At 38.1% G+C, this 19105-nt stretch overlaps 1 protein-coding gene across 7 annotated transcripts in view; it reads left to right on the top strand.

Annotated features, from left to right (window-relative positions):
- The window catches only part of LOC115253823 (anoctamin-1), a 78952-nt gene extending 69264 nt beyond the window's left edge, over nucleotides 1-9688 (top strand). For all 7 annotated transcript variants that reach the window (XM_029877227.2, XM_029877222.2, XM_062858895.1 and 4 more), the window contains 9 exons: nucleotides 6562-6794; nucleotides 6848-7008; nucleotides 7638-7870; nucleotides 7937-8305; nucleotides 8366-8612; nucleotides 8673-8878; nucleotides 8940-9221; nucleotides 9285-9423; nucleotides 9498-9688. In XM_029877227.2, coding sequence (XP_029733087.2) covers nucleotides 6562-6794; nucleotides 6848-7008; nucleotides 7638-7870; nucleotides 7937-8305; nucleotides 8366-8612; nucleotides 8673-8878; nucleotides 8940-9221; nucleotides 9285-9423; nucleotides 9498-9682 — 2055 coding nt within the window. In that variant the 3' untranslated portion in view covers nucleotides 9683-9688. The remainder of the gene's footprint in view (nucleotides 1-6561; nucleotides 6795-6847; nucleotides 7009-7637; nucleotides 7871-7936; nucleotides 8306-8365; nucleotides 8613-8672; nucleotides 8879-8939; nucleotides 9222-9284; nucleotides 9424-9497) is intronic.
- The last annotated feature ends 9417 nt before the right edge of the window (nucleotides 9689-19105 follow it).

Below are 19105 nucleotides of genomic sequence, written 5' to 3'. Positions count from 1 at the left end.
AATGCTCTACAAGTGTTTCTTGGGCGACTTTGATGAGAAATTGAAAATGAAAAAGTTAAAGCCAGAAAACCTGTTTTTCTTGAATCACCCTAAGCTAATTCAGAAACATATCTCTAGATCGGTCAATTTTAAAGCCACAAAAAACTTTCTTCAGCAAACTTGCTCAAAATTGATAGATCTCCAACTTTTCCAAAGAATGTATGTAGCTCTTGTTGCAAATAAAAAAGTTTGGTTTCTAATTTCTTAGAAAATATGGACCACCCTTATTTTCATATACATTTGAAAGAGAGCCTTATTATGAGGAACAACTTTGTAGAAGACTATATTTGTCTAAAAAAACATTTGAAAAACATTAAACCGTGGGTCCCGAGATGAACTAGCCTAGGGCTAAAAATCTCGTTAATAAAGATAAAAAAAAATTTGAAGGCGCTGAATGCATCTTTCCTCGTGAATCTGGTTCGTGGACCACTGTGCAGTGGCACACCTCCTTGGTTTGTACGAAATTTCTAGCTTGTGGAATCTTCTGTTCTGGTTTGTTCTTCGAGGTAGTTCGTGGTTCAGCGTATCCTATCATCTTCTGCAAAATCCGGACTTATTCTCATAGATAATCGATCATTTCGGCGAAAGCGGGAAGTTCGTCTTGGGATAGCTGCGACTCCCACAGCTTCCGCGTTTCCTTGTCCAGACGTTTATCAATCACGTTAACCAGGATCATCTCAGCTAATCCTTCAACCGGAAATTCACGATTTTTAAGGGCATCAACGTGTTTGGTGCAGGTGTCGATTAGCTTGCGTAGTTCCTCGCCGTTCTCCGCCGTCATCTTTGGCAGGCTCAGCAAGGCGTCGATGTGCGTGTCGATTATGAGACGTTCGTCTTCATATGCATCCTCCAGCATTTTCCAGACAGCCGAGTAGTCATTATTGTTAATGACATCCTGATCGATCTTTGCGGCAGCACTACCGACTAGGGCGTTCTTCAAATGGTACAGCTTGATAGCTGCAGACTCATTCGGATACCTTCCCATGATGGTCTGGAACATGCACTTGAAGGAGTACCAATTCTCCAAATTGTCATCGAAGGTTGGCAATGGGACGTGCAAGTGCGGAGGCATGTTAGACGTAGCCGCCGGTTGTTGAGGAGGGTTGTATGCAGGGGCCAATGCATTCAGCTTGCTCTGTTCTTCTCTCGCTTTCCGCTCCACAATTCCTGACTGGATGTTCACGTACAGCTGATCGTACATTTCTTCTATCTGGATGTTTTGGAGCTTGAAATCCTCTCGCTGGCCTCGGGGAACATCATCGCAGATCTCCAAATAGCTCCTCTCCACCTCATCATAACAGCGCCGAAAGTTCTTCAGCTGCAGGCTCAGCCAGTGGATGTTTTTGTCTGGCTGATTCATGCCTGCCCTGTGTGGATCTGCAACATCTTCTCTTTGGCCATATCACGACGATCAACCGCCTTCTCCAGCCGCTGAGCCATGGCCTTCTTCACTTGTGCTCGGGTTCTCAAAAATTTTTGCACTTCAATCGGTTTGTAGCTTGTTGGCTCCCCAATCAAAGCGTCGAGCAGATTTCTTGGGGATATGTTCCGCGACGCTTGGAGGGTCTGTTTTTCACTCATTGATACAGTTTACATCACTTTTTTCATCGGACGACGTGTGTCGAACACGTTCCGACAGGTTTCGCTTGCACACACACAACGGTTCGCCGCGTGCCGAACTTTTCCATACGGTGGAAATAGCGAAAAACTTCACTTTTCCGTCGGAATTGCACCAGAAACCAACGTAAAAACCATCGAAAATGTCTATCTGGTTCGAGTGGACCAAATGTTCGCGGATTTAGCTCAGTGGAATTGGTTTTTTCGAAGGAATTTGGTGCATCAATAAAACTCGCGTGCTTTCGTTACATAGCGTTTATTCAGACTGACTTTTCTCAAAAACAGAAATTAACTCTTACTCCTATCCACTCTCTCTCTCCTTCAACGCACAACCCGAGGGGCTCCTCAAAGCGTCGTTGCGCGACGCATCAAGCGTTTTTCGCTGATTCCATGTTGAGGTTGAGAGACGTAGTTGGCACAATTATGTTTGAGAAAACCCAATACGACGAGTTGAAATACTTTGGACGTAGCATACAAAGCTGCGATTCCTCGGTAGTTGGCAATATTTTCCTTTTTGCCTTTTTTCTAAACAGGAAACACGAATGATTTCTTTCAGTTACTTGGGAAAAGCCAGAAAGTATGGAGCGGTTGAAAACGGCGGCTAATGGTGTCGCAAGAGAAGTGTAGCATCGTTTGAGTATAATGGCAGGAATGCCATCAGGACCGGATTTTGTAGATATCGTTGTGCGCAAGCGGATTCAATTATTGCTTTAGTTATGTGTGGATGTGGACCAGCAGCTGGACGATGAGGAACTTTCGAGGCAGCATCATTTACTTGATTTGGAGAGAGATCCTCATTCACAAAGACAGCAGTGAATTGTTGACGAAAAAGTTCACAAATGTCCTGAATTGAGTGAGCTTGATCGTTACCTAGGCTCATCTATATATATAAAAATGAGTTTGTAGCCCCTTTGAGGCAACAAAACTCACGAATGGCCGAACCGATCAGCATGACCCTTGCACGTTTCGATTCGTATTCATGGTGGCTGTGTTTATATGTATAAAAAGTTACGAAAATCAACTCCAAAAGTTAGAAAATTGATAAAGTACTGATTTTTATGAACTGGGAAGAAAATCAACATGATCGAAATCAAACCAATCTAGAGTGCGGTGCTTAAATTAGCTCAAAAGCTGTCACACCACCACAAGATTGGCAGCTAGTAGTTGATAAAAGACCCTTTTCCTTACGTAGATCATCAATATATGACCAGATTTTTTTGGGATTGTTTTTAATATTTCCTAATTCGACGTAAATAGGCGTGGTAAAGTTTTTTGTTCAAATTTTTATATCTGTAACTGCATGTATTAGTATTGTACCGGGTGGGCACTAAATTTTCGTTTTGGAATTCCCGTCTTTTTCCCGGTATGATTTTTCAACTTTTCCCGGTTTTTCAGAATGGACATTTTTGGGGTATGTAACACCCAACAACGTTAATATTAGGTACAATGTAGAAAAAAAAACACTCAAAATAATGCAATTAACTAGTAAATTCTAATACTTTTGCTCATCAAAACATAGTTAAGAACGATTAAACTTAAATGTAATTAAATTGTTTCAGCACTGTCTTGCAATGACGTGCTAAATATGATGACAATAAAGATTTTTTAAGTTTTCGTTTACGTGAATTCTAACTTTTAAAGCTTTTTTTCACATGCAATCTCTGTCTTTTAAGAATGATCTGATCACCAAACCATGATGATAAATGTTCTCAATTTCAAGTCACGCCACAAAAGCTCTGCTTATTGGACGCAGCTAAATTTTCTCTAATTTAGAAGCATAAAGAAAGTTTAACTGGTACCAAGTGTAAGTGTGATCAAATTTGTTTTACTATATTGTAGAAAATTTAATCTTATAACAAATTTTACATCAAGTCAAATAAGGTTTGGAGTATAGTAACTCCTACATCCTAGGCGTTTACCGTGCTTTAGAGAATTTCCATCCTAATAAAACTTAAAAAGTATATAACTTGTAAGAATGTGAACAACATATTTGAAATCAGAGACTCTGAATTTAGTAAGTAAGGGTGTTTTTGACACTAAGGTGACCAATGTTACCCCAAATCAATAAAACCAAAATAAGGATAAAAATCCTATTTAAACATCTTTAAAAGTTTCGGATTACTTTATAAAGTAACGTAATTTGTACATAGAGGGCCATTACTTGTTTTAAAAATAAAAAGCATGCAACATTCGCTTGTGCAATGAAGCAATCAATGAAAGATAAAAAAAAAACGATCAATGTTATCCTGGATAACAGTACTATTTTTTTTCTGTTGGACGAGAAGATTATCGTGACATCGTAAAGTGAAAGTTGAACGGACAAACCTGGCTGGTACTTACGCTGCGAATTTCTGCAAATTAGCTTGCTTTTACTTCTCTTCTTCTTTATGGCTCAACGTCTCCACTGGGACTTGGCCTGCCTCGCTTCAACTTAGTGTTCTTTGAGCACTTCCACAGTTATTAATTGAAGGGTTTTCTTTGCCTGCCATTGCATGAATTTGTACATTGTGTGGCAAGTACAATGATACCCTATGCCCAGGGAGTCGAGAAAATTTTCCCGGCCGGAACGGGAATCGAACCCGCCGTGTCCAGATTGGCGATCCAGCCTTGACCACTAGGCTAATAGGAGACCCTTAGCTTAAAGCATGTATCCGCAATAATCGGGACACAGAAGTATGGCTGTAGCTCTGTAATGAATCGGTAAAACTGGCCAAATAATTGACTGAGAACTCCTTGGTGTATGTTTATTATTTGTGCCAAATTTCATAAAAATCGATGCTTTACTTTTAACTGTGGATGAAAAACAAACAGATGTGGTTTTAAGCATTTTGTACAATCATGACCAATTTTCATTCGCATAGTAGATGGTTCTTGTACGCTACAGTTCAAAGTTCTGTGATGATAATTATGAAATTTCGTTAGCAGTTATGATACTTATAGAGACACTTTCTTGCAAAATTTCATCAACTTTTATCGATTGGTTTGAAAGCTACTGGTGTTGATAAGGGTGAGTGTTAGTGAAAATTTTTCGTGTTTTTCATGTGCGATGTTTGCCTATTCATAACTTTTGAATTTCTCTACCAATTTTCATGAAATTTTCACAGAAGGTAGTCGATTATGTGTATATTATGTCGGCAAAATTTGATGATTATTGGTAAAGTACTTTCCATAGTACAATCGATACAATAGAGGGTGCTGACTAATTGCTGTCTGAGGGATTAAATCACGTTCAGTCCCAATACATATTTCGATTATAAAATAGTTGATAGTGCATCGATTTTTTTTTTTGAAGTTTTGCCCATGCAACAAATGTAGATTGAGAGGTTTGTGTTGAAAATTTCAGACATTTCCTTTGACGAATTCAAAAGTTGCAGCGCTGACAAGCAGAAAAAAAAGGGGCTGTACAAAATTCAATGGCGCACATTCTACTCTTTCATTACAACAAAAAGTACTGCACCGATTCACATGAAATTTTGTAGGTGAGATGAACACATCTTAAGATTTTATTAGGTCAAAATTGAGCAATTTTAATCTATCTATTACAGAGTTACAGCTGTATTTCTGTGTCCCGATTATTGCGGATACAGGCTTTACTTTTAAATAGTTGTTAATTAATAGAGTTTTGGTTCTTCGATAAGGGTTTCACTATTGAAACATGTAGTGAGTAGTAAACCCCAAGGGAATACAATAATATTCTGAAAATCATTGCATCTAATTCCGTTTGTCTCAATGGTACTCTAGAGAGCAACCATACGATGTAGAGACTCTTTCACTTTCCGTGTATAATAAACAGATTCTTTTTAATTTGTTTTAATTTGTGAATTTTACTATGTTAACTCTCCACACAAGCAATGAACAGATGATGAAAAATGTACAAAACCTGTTTCAAAATGTTAAATCTTTTTCTTCTTATTATTATTTATGACTCTACGTTCGCACTGGGACTTGGCCTGCCTCGGTTCAATTTAGTGTTCCACAGTTAATAATTGAAGGGCTTTCTTTGTCTACCATTGCATGAATTTGTCTGTGAGGCAAGTACACTATGCCCAGGGAGCTGAGAAAATTTCCCCAACCGGAACGGGAATGGAACCTGCCGTCTCCAGATAGGCGATCCATAGCCTTAACCACTAGGCAAACTGGAGACCCCAAAATGTTAAATACTCTGATCGAAATAAAAGTTCAGAAAGATGAACCAAGATTACCGCATTTTATCTGGATTTTTATGTAGTTTTAGCAAAAATTGCCATATCGAGAAATATAACTGATAGAGATTTCAGTGAAATTGATTATTTGAATTTAGCTTGATTATACAGATTATCGATGAGTTGTATAAAATTCAAATATGTTCACAAAATTTCAGTCAACAAGAATTTTCCCTGTAATCATCTCAAATTCCCGGTTTTCAGCTTTTTTTCCGGTCATTCCGAATTCCCGTATTTTTCCCGGTTTTCCCGTTTTTCCCGGTTCGGTAGCCACCCTGATTGTAGTAAAATTTAAAAGAGTTGCTGCGGTATTTAGAATATTTCTTGAGCATATTTAGCGATAAAGGTGAAGACGTCAACAGATGTGTCAGTATGTATTTAAATCATGTAACAAGGTAGTCCATTCAATCGAACAAAAGAAACGGTTCATTTCCTCAAAATCCGTTTCCAAAATTGGTAACGAGTGTTCTCTCTAACCGGAACAAATTCTAATGGAGTATGTTTCTTAATGAATATGTGTAGAGGAGAATGGTGCCGCACATGCTTCACTATAGAAGCAGGAGCCTCAGCTACAGAGACATCTGGCAAGAGATGACAAAAAAAGTTGATGTATTTACATTGAATTTTGAATTTTCTTGAATTGAAATTGCTATCAATATGATATTGAATCATTATTTTCTATTTTCTGTATCTTTTCAATTAGGGCGAGATCAATGTTTCCGGCAGCATGCGGAATCTTTTGTACACGAAGTGGGCAGCCGTTTCTAAGTGGTATCGGTACCAGCCGTTGGACTATATTAAAGAATATTTTGGTGTAAAAATAGGACTCTACTTTGCCTGGCTTGGATATTATACATATATGCTGCTGTTGGCATCGATTGTTGGAATTCTATGTTTTATATACTCATGGAAAACGTTAAGATATAACACTCCAAGGTAAATGCATTATAACTAATCGTGGAACACGAATATAGTATTTGTCATTATAGTGAAGAAATTTGTTCCAAAGAAAACAGCATAATGATGTGTCCTCTCTGTGATCATTGGTGCGATTATTGGGAATTGAGTGAAACATGTTTGCATGCACGAGCCACATATTTATTTGACAATCCTACCACGGTTTTGTTTGCCATTTTTATGTCCTTTTGGGGTAAGTATAAAAATGTTTCATAATCATACAAACAATGTACCTATTAGATACATTTTTATTTGTGTGTACACTGATTCACTACACATAATGAAACCACGTTAACCCTTTACTTCCCACGACTTTGAACGACTATTTCTATGCCAAGAAAGCGCTTCCGAAAAAAGTGCTTTAACAAAAGTGATTGCAAACTGGCCAGATTCTTCGAAATCAACGAAAAAAAAATTAGTTGTAAATCAATAGTTTTTTGATTGTTTATCAATAGTTGCACTATTGAAACAAGTAGTTGGCAGTTGAGTTTAGCTAATAAGATTACAATCATTATATAAAAACTATTGCCCCATATTCATCTATTTCTGTTTGTCACGAATTTGTCGAAAATCGATGGTGCTCTAGAGGAAGTAGAGGGTTAAAAAATTGAAATCGTAACACTGTCATAAAGCTGATGTTTATTTATCATAAATATGTGCGATCCTTTTCGTACAAATGTTGGTCGACATGCATATTTAAAATATCCGTAGGCCCGTGAGTGGCTACTGGAACACGAAAGGCTACGGGTACACTGAGTGTACAGTGTATTACGCATCTGTGATTTCATTACTAGAAATCCTATAACTAACACCAAATTTCAGCGACTTTATTTCTCGAACTTTGGAAGCGATATTCAGCGGAAATAACCCACCGATGGGATTTAACTGGTTTCGATGTCCATGAGGAACACCCCCGTCCACAATACCTGGCTCGATTGGCACATGTCCGTAGAAAGAAGATCAATGCTGTTACCAATACCGAAGAACCTCAAGTTCCTTACTGGCGAATGAAGCTACCTGCTACAATACTTAGTTTTTCCGTTATTTTGTTGCTTGTACGTGCTGCAAAATTACTGCTTATCTAAATCATTACTTTTAATCACTTTTATTATTTTTTTTAGGTTTGCCTTGCGATAGTTGCAGTTTTAGCTGTAGTTCTTTACAGAATGTCGGTACTTGCCACTTTAAGTGTTTATGGAGATGAAGTGACTACCTCAGTCGCCATTCTTTTCACGACAGCTACGGCTGCAACGATAAACTTGTGCTTGATAGTAGTGTTCAACTGGATGTACACCTACCTAGCGGAATGGCTTACAGAGCGAGAGCTACTCAGAACACAGACGGAGTTCGACGATTCATTGACATTGAAAATTTATTTACTCCAATTCGTAAACTACTATGCCTCCATATTTTATATAGCATTTTTCAAAGGAAAGTTCATTGGGTATCCAGGCAATTACAATAGGTTTTTCAACTTTAGGCAAGAAGAAGTATGTTGTGGTACTTTGCACAAGTAATTTATTTGAAATAATCAAAACTTATTATTCTAGTGTGGCTTTGGGGGCTGCCTAATGGAACTTTGTATCCAGCTAGGGATCATAATGATCGGCAAACAAGCAGTTAATACTGCCCTTGAAATGGCAATCCCAATATTCTACAAGTGGCTCAATTCTTTGAAAGTTCGCATTGGAAAACAACGCAATCAGTCTTTGAAAAGCAAGGGTCAACGTTTTGTAAAAGACCTCAAGCTAGTCGAGTGGGGATCCCGAGGTCTCTTTCAAGAGTATTTAGAAATGGGTAAGTATTCAGGAACCAACACCACATATTTCTATAAACATTTGTTTTTTTAATTTTTAGTGCTACAATATGGCTTTGTTACAATTTTCGTTGCGGCTTTCCCACTGGCACCGTTTTTCGCATTAATGAACAACATTCTAGAAATGCGACTTGATGCCAAAAAACTACTTACCTTCTACCGAAGACCAGTCTCACAAAGGGTGCGTGACATAGGAATATGGTACCGAATTTTGGATAGCATTGGAAAACTAAGCGTTATAACAAATGTGAGATTATCAATTCTTATGACATTATTTTGAATCACACAACTGACATATTATTTTACAGGGTTTTATCATAGCATTTACATCGGATTTTATTCCCAAATTAATCTATCGCTTGAATATTTCTTCCGATGGTTCCCTCAATGGATATCTAAACTACACGCTTGCATATTTCAACACCAGTGATTTTCAAAAAGGAAGCGAGCCTTTCCAATCGCAATATAATGTGACTATATGCCGTTATCCAGACTTTCGTGAACCACCAGGGTCAACTAATCCGTATGAGAAAACAACGATGTACTGGTTGATTATGGCGGCCCGACTTGCATTTGTCGTTATATTTGAGGTAAATTCCAGAATAAGCAGCTTGATAGGCTACATCTACTTGATAACGTATGTATTCTTTTAGAATATCGTTGCAATTGTAATGATACTCGTTCGTTGGTGTATCCCAGATATGTCCCAAGACCTACGAGACCAAATTCGCCGTGAAGCTTACATTACGAATGAAATTATCATCAAACAAGAAACCCTTCGAGCTAGAATGGGTATGTAGATTTTATCAGAAACCTAAACTGAACATCAATTGTCCATGTTCTGGCTTCCGTTTTTATCGTTTCAGATCGTGAAAATGAATTCGCTCAAGATATCATTAAACCCAGATCGCGGATACCCAAAGATACATCAGACAACTCGTTCGTTCAGTTAGAGCGTCTTATATCTTCCAATCTGTCCGGTTCGCAACTGGATCTTTTCATACATAGTGAACGCGAGTCTAATGCAGCAGGAAATAAAAGCAATGTCTGAAATATATTGATATGGCTTTATTATAGCAGTGTCCATTTTGCCTTGCCATAAATTATAGTGTCAAAGACAGCTTAGAGGTCGTCCATGAATTATGTAAGAGCTTATGAATGGAGGTTTGAAAAACCTCACATATTACAAAATTATTAAGGGATTCATATAAAAAAAACTCAAGGATGGGAGGACTGAAGGACTTTCAAAAATTGTGAAAATAACCTTACACAATTTATGGACGTGCAGTTTTAGATTTCACTGAAAGAAAACTCCGGATAGGAATTCATGAAAACAGACATGGAAATGAAGAGTAAACTCTGTGAGACGTTGAAGAATAGACCGATGCAAATTTTGAAATTTTCGCTCCCCTATGCTTAATCGATGTCAAATTGGATTCTGATTATTCTGCCAAAATTTGAGCTCGTTTGAATTAAATTTGATTGAGCACACGCCATTTAAAGTTTGTATGAGAATTACTATGAAAAAGTCAAACTTTCATTTGTACAAGTTGAAACTTTTTTCCATGTTGACTTTAAAATGAAACCAATGTGGATTCATATAGATTACATTGCCATCTTTTAAATTGCCGAAGACATCTAAGAGCATCGCCACGGGCGTCCCTATCTGGCTCCCATCCTTATTTCCGGGCCCTGAATAGGGACCCATGCACAATGGTCGGAAAAAAATAAAGTTCAGCTAAAACTCTTTTTATGTGTTTAATCGAAATTTTAGGTGTTCTAGATATGTTATGAAGTATTTTTTGTTTTAAAAGGGGTATTTAAAAATTACGTAACTTAAATAATTTAAAAAAAACTGTACATATAAGTCAATAAACCCCACATTTTTTGCGTTTTTTTGTGAGAAATTCAATTAAATGATTAACTTTCGATCAAATTGAATCATGTTTGTTCAAAACGTGTAAAAAATGTGGGAAGATTAATTTTAATCCAGTCCATAACGGGAAAATAACATAACATATATGAAAAAACATGACTTTTTTAAATAGCTCTAATTTGAAAACCTGCAAATTTATGCAAAATATTGAAACGTTTTTATGCAGTCCTAAGCATGATGTTTAAGATGTACTATTCGAATTTGCGGCGACACGTGACGACACGAACCATTTTTTAACTTCAAAATTACCAAAATTCCTTGGGTACAATATATAAAACTTTTAAAAATTTTGTGACAATTTAATGTTGTGCCATACGTGCATTCAAACTGTCCAACACCAAGCTTTCATATGCTATATTACATAAAACATATATTCCTCTCACAAAATATTAATATTTCACTTTTATCGAATGGTCCATTTTTTCAATTTTATGACTTCACTTTGGTCACTTTGGCAGTGAAAATGTCATTGAAATTCAAAAGCTAGTATACTTTCAATCAAGGATCATAAAAGTACAATTCATTAACTTTGTAATAAGGTGAAATTAAGTATAAAAATATCAAATTCGTATTTTGGGAGTTCTGGCCGCCCCTTTGTATGGAGCCCGACCAATGTGATGTTCACACCGGTGGTATCTATACGGGTATGAAAAATAAGGACGCGACATGGGATTAGCGATGGGTTTCCACATTTGGGGACCCACTCAAATCTTGCACTGAGTTGCTATTCCGATGGTTTGTGTGGCGTCACTTTCGTTATTTATATTTTGCGGTGAAGTGAGCTGAGCAGTGGTGTGGAAAATGAGCAGCAGTGGACCAATAAAGCATGAGGTGAATAGTTATTGATGCACTTTGTCTTACGTGACTAGATGTTTTCCAGAACCCTATCACAAACAAACAGACGCAGCACTAATAATTCCCACGTACACCGATTATTTAAAAATTTAATAGTTGGCCAACTGCCCATCTGTGGCGCTTGCAGCGTTTTTGTTCAAGTACATTCGCTCACTATTGTCACCTAGTTTATGATTGGCCACTCTATTGGTCAATCTCAGTCCTTTTAGATTGGGTGAATATGTTTCCGCGACTATGATTTTGAATAGCAAACGTATCACTTGAATGAAATTGCCAATGCCAAACACGCTTTTTCACAAAACGCTCAGTAGGTGCCGGTAGTGAGCAAACGTCAAACAGGAGCAAACATTATGTGAGCGCCGTCTGCGAACAATTTACAATCTACAGAATATTTGATTTAAATATTCTTTAAAAACTAAAACGATAAAAAATGACTAGAGGGAGACCGGAGACGTCTGCTTGTCTGTGACGAAATGTTAGAAGTGTTGCGTTTGTTTGTCTCTGACCCTTTATGCTTTTGTGATTTTATGCAGGATTCATCAAAAGCCATATTTAATTTGTTTCAGTTTGTACTACGTCCAATAAAAAGTAAAGACCACTTTTAGCAACGCACGGTGGAAAATCAATATGTTTTTCAAGTCCCTAAACCCAAAATAGAAACCACTGGTGGAAAGGTGCTATCCTAAAATAACACTCGACAAGGAGTGGTATAATAGGGATAGCGATGAGGACTCCCGTGGCGATGCTCTAATGCGTTAAACCAACAGAAAAATTGTTATTTAAAAAATGTGACTTTAAATCTTTTGAAATGATGTTTCTCTTTGCTTTATCGGAACACTGCGCGCGGAAAATTCTGCCTAGTAGTCCAAAGGAAAATTTTGCAATGCAAATGTCAAAACGGAAACGTGATGGCATGCAGCTAAAGCGAGAAACTAATTAAAGAGACACTTCTACTTTCGTATTCCGTAATCCGGGGTAACATTGATGAAAATTTCCGATCTTTCCTGATTAATTCCCTTGTTTAACCCTTCAGGACGCGCGCTGTTGTAAAAAGTACAACACTACCGCCGTATACAGCGCGAGCGCAGTGCGGTTTCGGTTGCTTGATGGCACGCGTCCTGAAAGGTTAAGGACAGACTTGTTAGAATCCCAAAATGGCCGCCACAATGGCCGACCTTGGCACCTACTCACGATTTCGAGTGCACAAATCGCTTCGTAAACAAAAGCAGCGCACCTGATCTTCTTATTTCAAGCTTATTACAAGTGAGCAAGAACAGAATAATAAAATGCACTGTTGTTTGAAGTTTGCTTCTTGAGATTTGTGCGTCTGAAGTTCAGATGCATTGTTGAAGCGGGATTTTAAAACGTTTGTCCTTAAGCAACCGTTACATGTTTATAGTTTTAAAATAAGTACTGATTCTCTGAGTATGTGTTAAGCTACTTCAAAAGGTATTGTGAAACTTTTAAACAACTTTTTATTCAAATTTGTGATTTTGTTGATTTGGGTTTACATTGATCATGATCACCTAAGTTAACAATGTTTGTTTGTATTAAAAAAAAACCCCTTACTTACTAAATTTGGGGGTCCTGATTCCGAATATATTGTCCAAATTCTTACAAGCTGTGTATTTTAAATTAAATTTAATTAAAAAATTCATTGAACCGCCGAATAACGCATAAAGCACAGCGTAACAAAAATTAACTTTTTGTTTGTCTCAAGAGCAAACTTATGTGTCTCTGAAGGATTTTGGGCCGCTGAATCCGAATCCAGGCTCAGATTTGCTCTAACACGTCACAATTTTGAGCTATACCTCAATTTATAGGGCAAAATATGCGATTTTGGGCTTTTTTGACTGCAAGCCATTAAGCAAGGAAATATTTTTTTTAAGCAATTAAAAGGTTAATTGGTCAATCAACATCTAAATCAACGACTTATGCAAAATATTTCGTTTTACCAAATCGAATTTGATAGTTTTGAGCGATTTATGTTAGATACCATATTTCCCATACAAGTCACCCTCCAAAAGTTGCATGTTTTCATACTAACATAAAATGCTTAAATCTATCAAATTTGATTAGGTAAAACAAAATATTTTGCATGAGTCGTTAATTTAGATGTTAATTGACCAATTAACCTTTTGATTGCTTAAAAAAATATTTCCAAGCTTAATGGCTTGCAGTCAAAAAAGCCCAAAATCGCATATTAAGCCCTATAAATTGAGGTATAGCTCAAAATTGTGAAGTGTTAGAGCAAATCTGAGCCCGGATTCGGATTCAGCAGCCCAAAATCCTTCGGAGACACATATGTTTGCTCTTGAGACAAAAAAATGTTGCGCTGTGAAGGCAATGGCCCAAGAAATTAAAACAAAAAGACGCGGACACCGTCTTCAGCCAGAGGCTGTATAGACTGAATAAACTTAACATTAGACAAGGGACAAACGGAGCATGCACCAGTGGATACGGAGGAGAAACTATTCTCACGAAAAGATTCATCGCCTCTTAGCGGTAATCGAACCCTCACCCCATAGCATGGCGCGATTAGAAGCTTGGTGACCCTAACCGTACGGCTACGAGGCTCCAGTTGAAAGCCAACATTTAATAAATCGTATATTTTAATTATTGGGAGCACTTTCCTAAAAGTTTTGTTTATGAAATCCAACTCTGGTATATTATATTAAATATATACAGTGATTTCGAACCTTATGTTGTATCTAGTAATCATGCCAATGTTTGAGAGTGTATCTCATTTCGTTACTGTGGGAACCGCGTCTGGTAAGCACGAGAATGTGTAATAAACTAACTATTCGGGTGCTGCTCAGCAGAGCCGATGCCGCGCCGGTTGCGTCACAATGCAGGTGCATGTATACGAAGAACGGATAAGACACTCGTCACCACATCCCCCTTTCTTTAATCTAAATATGTTTGAACTATTATTGAGTTTAACTAACCCGTTGGACTGTTCAATATAGTTAAGCATTTCTAACACTCATTTATTTGACAGAATGCTACTTGACCAACTACTTGATTGAAGAACAGAATGATGTTTGGACAAATAAAGATACTGCATGAAATATCAATGAATTCATCAGTCTGCGCTTTATAGCTCTCCTCCGGATAATTTGTATATGTCCAATAGCTACTACCACTCGTAACCATTGTCTATTTGTAGCACACTTGACACTTCTCTTCCGTCCCGCCATTTTTTTTTTGTACCACCTTTAGCAATACACAAAGTTTATTATTCGTAAAACAAATTTAATAGTTGTTATTAAAGGCCTTTTTTTGTAGTTGTCATTTTTTTCTTAATTTATATCAACGCTCAACTTTAAATTATTTTAAATTGTGTGTCTCTTGCATTTTTCTCGTTCTCTATGGTGTAACTTTTTTTTCTTTTTTATTTTGTCTCTGCAGTACATAACAAAACTTGTTTCACTGGTTTTACTAGACTGGAATTATTAATGTGATAGTGATATGATCATTTTGAACTTTTCCTTCACGTTTCATATGAATCGCAGTATACGTTGTCTTCCGGAATGATACTTTAGTCACAAGGAACCCTAGCGTTTGAATTCGAAACACTCCAAAAATTAGTCGTTAGATTTCAAACTTCCGTTAGTTGCGCGGTTAGCCATCATCATCAGCACCACGCCGAAGCCTTGCAAAACATGCGAGCATTTTTCAACGCGCTCTACAAAATACAACAGCGCGACTAACGAAGGGTTATGCCTACGCATTCAGCCTGAACAGTTTCTCGTACTAAATAGGTATTCCACCGAAACATGCCGAATGAAGAATCCTTTACTGAGATTCATCCTAGACAAATTGCTTCGTGCACTCAAATCCTTTTCATACTAAACCGGCAACCTCTATCTTCTTCTCTACTAACATAATCTTTATATATAACTAGCTGTCCCGGCAAACTTTGTCTTGCCAAGCTGTGGTGGTTTGACAACTGTTGAGGTCATAACGTCACCGCACTCTAGATTGGTTTCATTTCAATCGTGTTGATTTCCTTCCCAGCTCACTAAAATCAGTACTTTATCAATTTTCTTACTTTTCTAGTTGTTTTTCGTAACTTTTTGGACATATAAACACAGTCAACACGAATACGAACCGAACAGTGCAAGAGTCAAGCTGATCGGTTCATCCGTTCTTGAGTTTTGTTGCCTCAAAGGGACTTCAAACTCATTTTTATATATATAGATTATTGTGCATTGTGATCAGTTTTTTTTTGTTTTTTTTTTTTTTTTGTTTTATCTGATTTGGTACAATATTGGCACATCCCCTCCTGTAATGGTGCATCCTTGATCTGTCATTCCAGACACGAATTAATGTTCAGTTCATAGTTATATTCCTTAGTCCAGTTTCATTATTCTATTACCGCATCAATGGGCTTGCTCGTCAAGACTTCTTCAAAGCAAGTGTGCTAGTTTCTCTTCTTCATCCAGTGAATTGAATCACAACGCTTTCCACCAGGGAGGGTGCAGGCACGTCAAACTCGAACAAACTACGCCTACCTAACATGCATCGAGCGGGCCTTCCCAAACAACACAATGCGATTCCGCGGGCCACCCCCATCGACAAAACAAACCGATTTCCAAGCAGTATTCGACCAGGCTTGTGGTCGCGTTGCCAGTCACACTAACACACTCGCAAAAGATGAGCAGTAGGCCTACCTTGCCGCATGCGGGTCCCCTGCTTTCCACTATTACCTACACGGTGAATTCAATGGCAGTACAATGGATGCTCGGTCGGTACAAACGATTTAACTGCAATGCTTTCTAACTACAACTCCGGTAAGTGCAACAATTTTGCAGTTTTCGCACTGCCAAACGACGAAATTGTGCACCATGGTAGCTAAAATGAACAGTCGGACGAAGTTCATGTTCATTTTATGTCAATTGATTGCTGGTCGACAACACAGTCGTTTTGCCGCGTCCCGATTGAGTAGCAACAAGCGGTGGCTCAGCCAGTACAATTTTCGTTCGGTGCCGTCGCAGTTTTGATTGTGCCGTTGTGACGACCGGAGACTCAGCGAGTGGTGTGAACGAGTGAACATCCTATGTTTTAGAGGGCATTTCAAACCTATTGGATACTGACACCGATGACAAATACAGAAAATCAGCTGAATAGGATTACAGTGAGTATTCGCTCGTTGGGTCACGACTGCGCCCCGATTAGCGAATCGTGGCCGTTCGTTGGGGCAACTGACAACTGATCAAAATGCTCTAGACGCACGCAAGTGACGAGAAATACGTCACGAAACACTCACATACTTGCACAAACGTTTTGTATATAGGAGCTGCGATGCAACGGCGGTCAGACGTCAAACTCGTTTTGACATCGATTTTGACATTGACAGTGCTTTTTAGTTGGGGTTTGCCCCAACCAGCGAACATTCAACTATTGAGACAGCTCATCTATCGAGCCGCCAACGAACGAATCGGGACTGTATCCGGTGAGTTCATTCCTTGCTATTCCCTTTTATATTTGAACATGATAAAACATGGGAATTTCGGGGGGACAACCTAAGGGAGCCAAATGAACTGGTTGCTGAGCAAATGCTAGTGGGGTGGCCAGACTTTACCACGAGGTAACAATCATCATGTTGTATTCCGAAGGTCTCCAGTATATTTAGCTTATCCTGCTACAACAAACCATCAGGTAGATCATTCCGTTTCGGTATGACTCTGCAGCCATAGGTAATCCTTGCGCTGATGGTGGCTACACAATCATCATCATCATCATCATCATCATCATTGATGGCTTGTCGACAACTGTAAGACGTTACAGTTATCGAATTTCGTTCCATGTGAAACCTAAACATGTGGCATTTATCGAGTGTCTACTGTACGCACTTGAATAGTGAATTTAATCACAACTCCTCAATACGCTATACAAAAGAACACTGATGTAACCAGTGTTGTGGATCATCACCGTTCGCGTCGCATCTATACCTACAAAATTAAATTTCTTTCCAGGCTGTTCGCGTAACGTTAACGTCAGAGAAAAATGAATCAACACGTGTTACCAGCCGTCCTTGAATATGAGTGTCACAATCCAGTCCTCCATTTTTTTTTGCAGTACATTCAGGAACGCAAGGAAGAGACGAACCAGCCAAGGACTGAAAGTCTCTCAAATAAAGACAAATCAATCAATCAAGGAACGCAAGGTAATGTCAACAAAATTGGTTTCTCAGGTACATTCCTGGATACCACTGTAAAACACATAAAAAAGCGCTATAGGCAGGCAAGTAGTACTACTTTGCACAAACAAAAAGACTCATGCAATATCAAACCCGTCATCGTGGAGATATTATGATTGCCTGGTTTTGGCTTCTCATTAAACTCCGGACAGCAACTGCTATCTCTTGCTAAGGGCAAATGCGAAATGCGTACCATTGCATTAGATTTAAATTATTTTCTGCTTTTTTATACCATGGTTGCAGGGTGATAGAAGGAACTATCTGGTATGGGAATCTGGTAAAATTTCCCAACCGGATCTGAAATCGATTCCGCCGTCCCGGGTCGGCTATACAAATCCACTAGACTTTACAATTTACAAAAAATGCAAGTTCGTAATGTTATTGACGCTGAAATGAACCAGCTTAGAGGTAGAACGAAAGGTGTTAACCGGAAGGATCAAATGACCAATGGTATATTTCTATACCGTTCAGATGTATCGATTCTTATGGTTGAGTTTATCGTGGTGGTTTAATCAAGAATGTTATACATTCTAAGGGAATAAAATCAACATCAAAACTCTTGTGCCTATATCGTTTATCTACTGTTTTTTTATGCCATTCGTGTGTTAGTGAATTTAATCACAGCGTTTCATGCTCTTATCCAGTCGGTCAGTGAATTTAATCACAGTTGCTTCTACGCTCTCTTAGTGGCACAATCTTTTGAATTCCATCACTCTTAGTGAATTGAATCACATATTTTCTAGCTTTCAAGTGAATGAAATCACATTACGCTCTAGGGAGTCTAAACTAATTTCATCACATTTCTTTCAGTGGTTCAATCATTTTCCTTCTACAATTTCATTAGTGAATTTAATCACATTTCTCTCAGTGCTCTCCAAGTGAATCCAATCACAATACTCTTTTTTTTTTTGCTTTTTCGATGAATTTTCGCACAGGGGCCTCCATGCCTTTACAGTGAATTTAATCACACTCCAATGAAAACCTGTCAAAAGTTGCCGCGGTGTCCGTCCGAACACGACACATGTAAAATTCATCATAGTGCTTATCTAAGTCAATTATTATAAAAAAAAACGAACGAAATCTGTGTCGCGCAGCAAACCATTTACAAAAGCTGTAAATATCGTACCGAAAGCAGAGTTACGAAATAAAGCATGAAAATCTATATCAAGAACTTCATCCACTTCGATCCACTTATCTTCCCTTTGTTCATTGCGGTTTAAATGAAGCTAGTGTAAACAAACTCAACAGGTGTGGCTTCACATCTTTATTCAGCCTACAATATTGTTCTATTTTAATCGCAGATGAATATGTTACAATCAGCAGAAGACTTTGAATGATGACAACACTACGCCACCATCGGAAACATGCTCTATATGGAGGACGCCAGAATTTAACGACTATCATGTTGGGTAAAAGATGGGCAACATTGCTGAAAACGATTGATGCTTTCACACCTATGTTCCAACATTCTTTATTCT

Source organism: Aedes albopictus, chromosome 3 (assembly GCF_035046485.1).
Source record: "Aedes albopictus strain Foshan chromosome 3, AalbF5, whole genome shotgun sequence".
NCBI lineage: Eukaryota > Metazoa > Arthropoda > Insecta > Diptera > Culicidae > Aedes > Aedes albopictus.
Note: the sequence above shows the minus strand (reverse complement) of the source record. Positions and strands in the feature narration are given on the sequence as shown.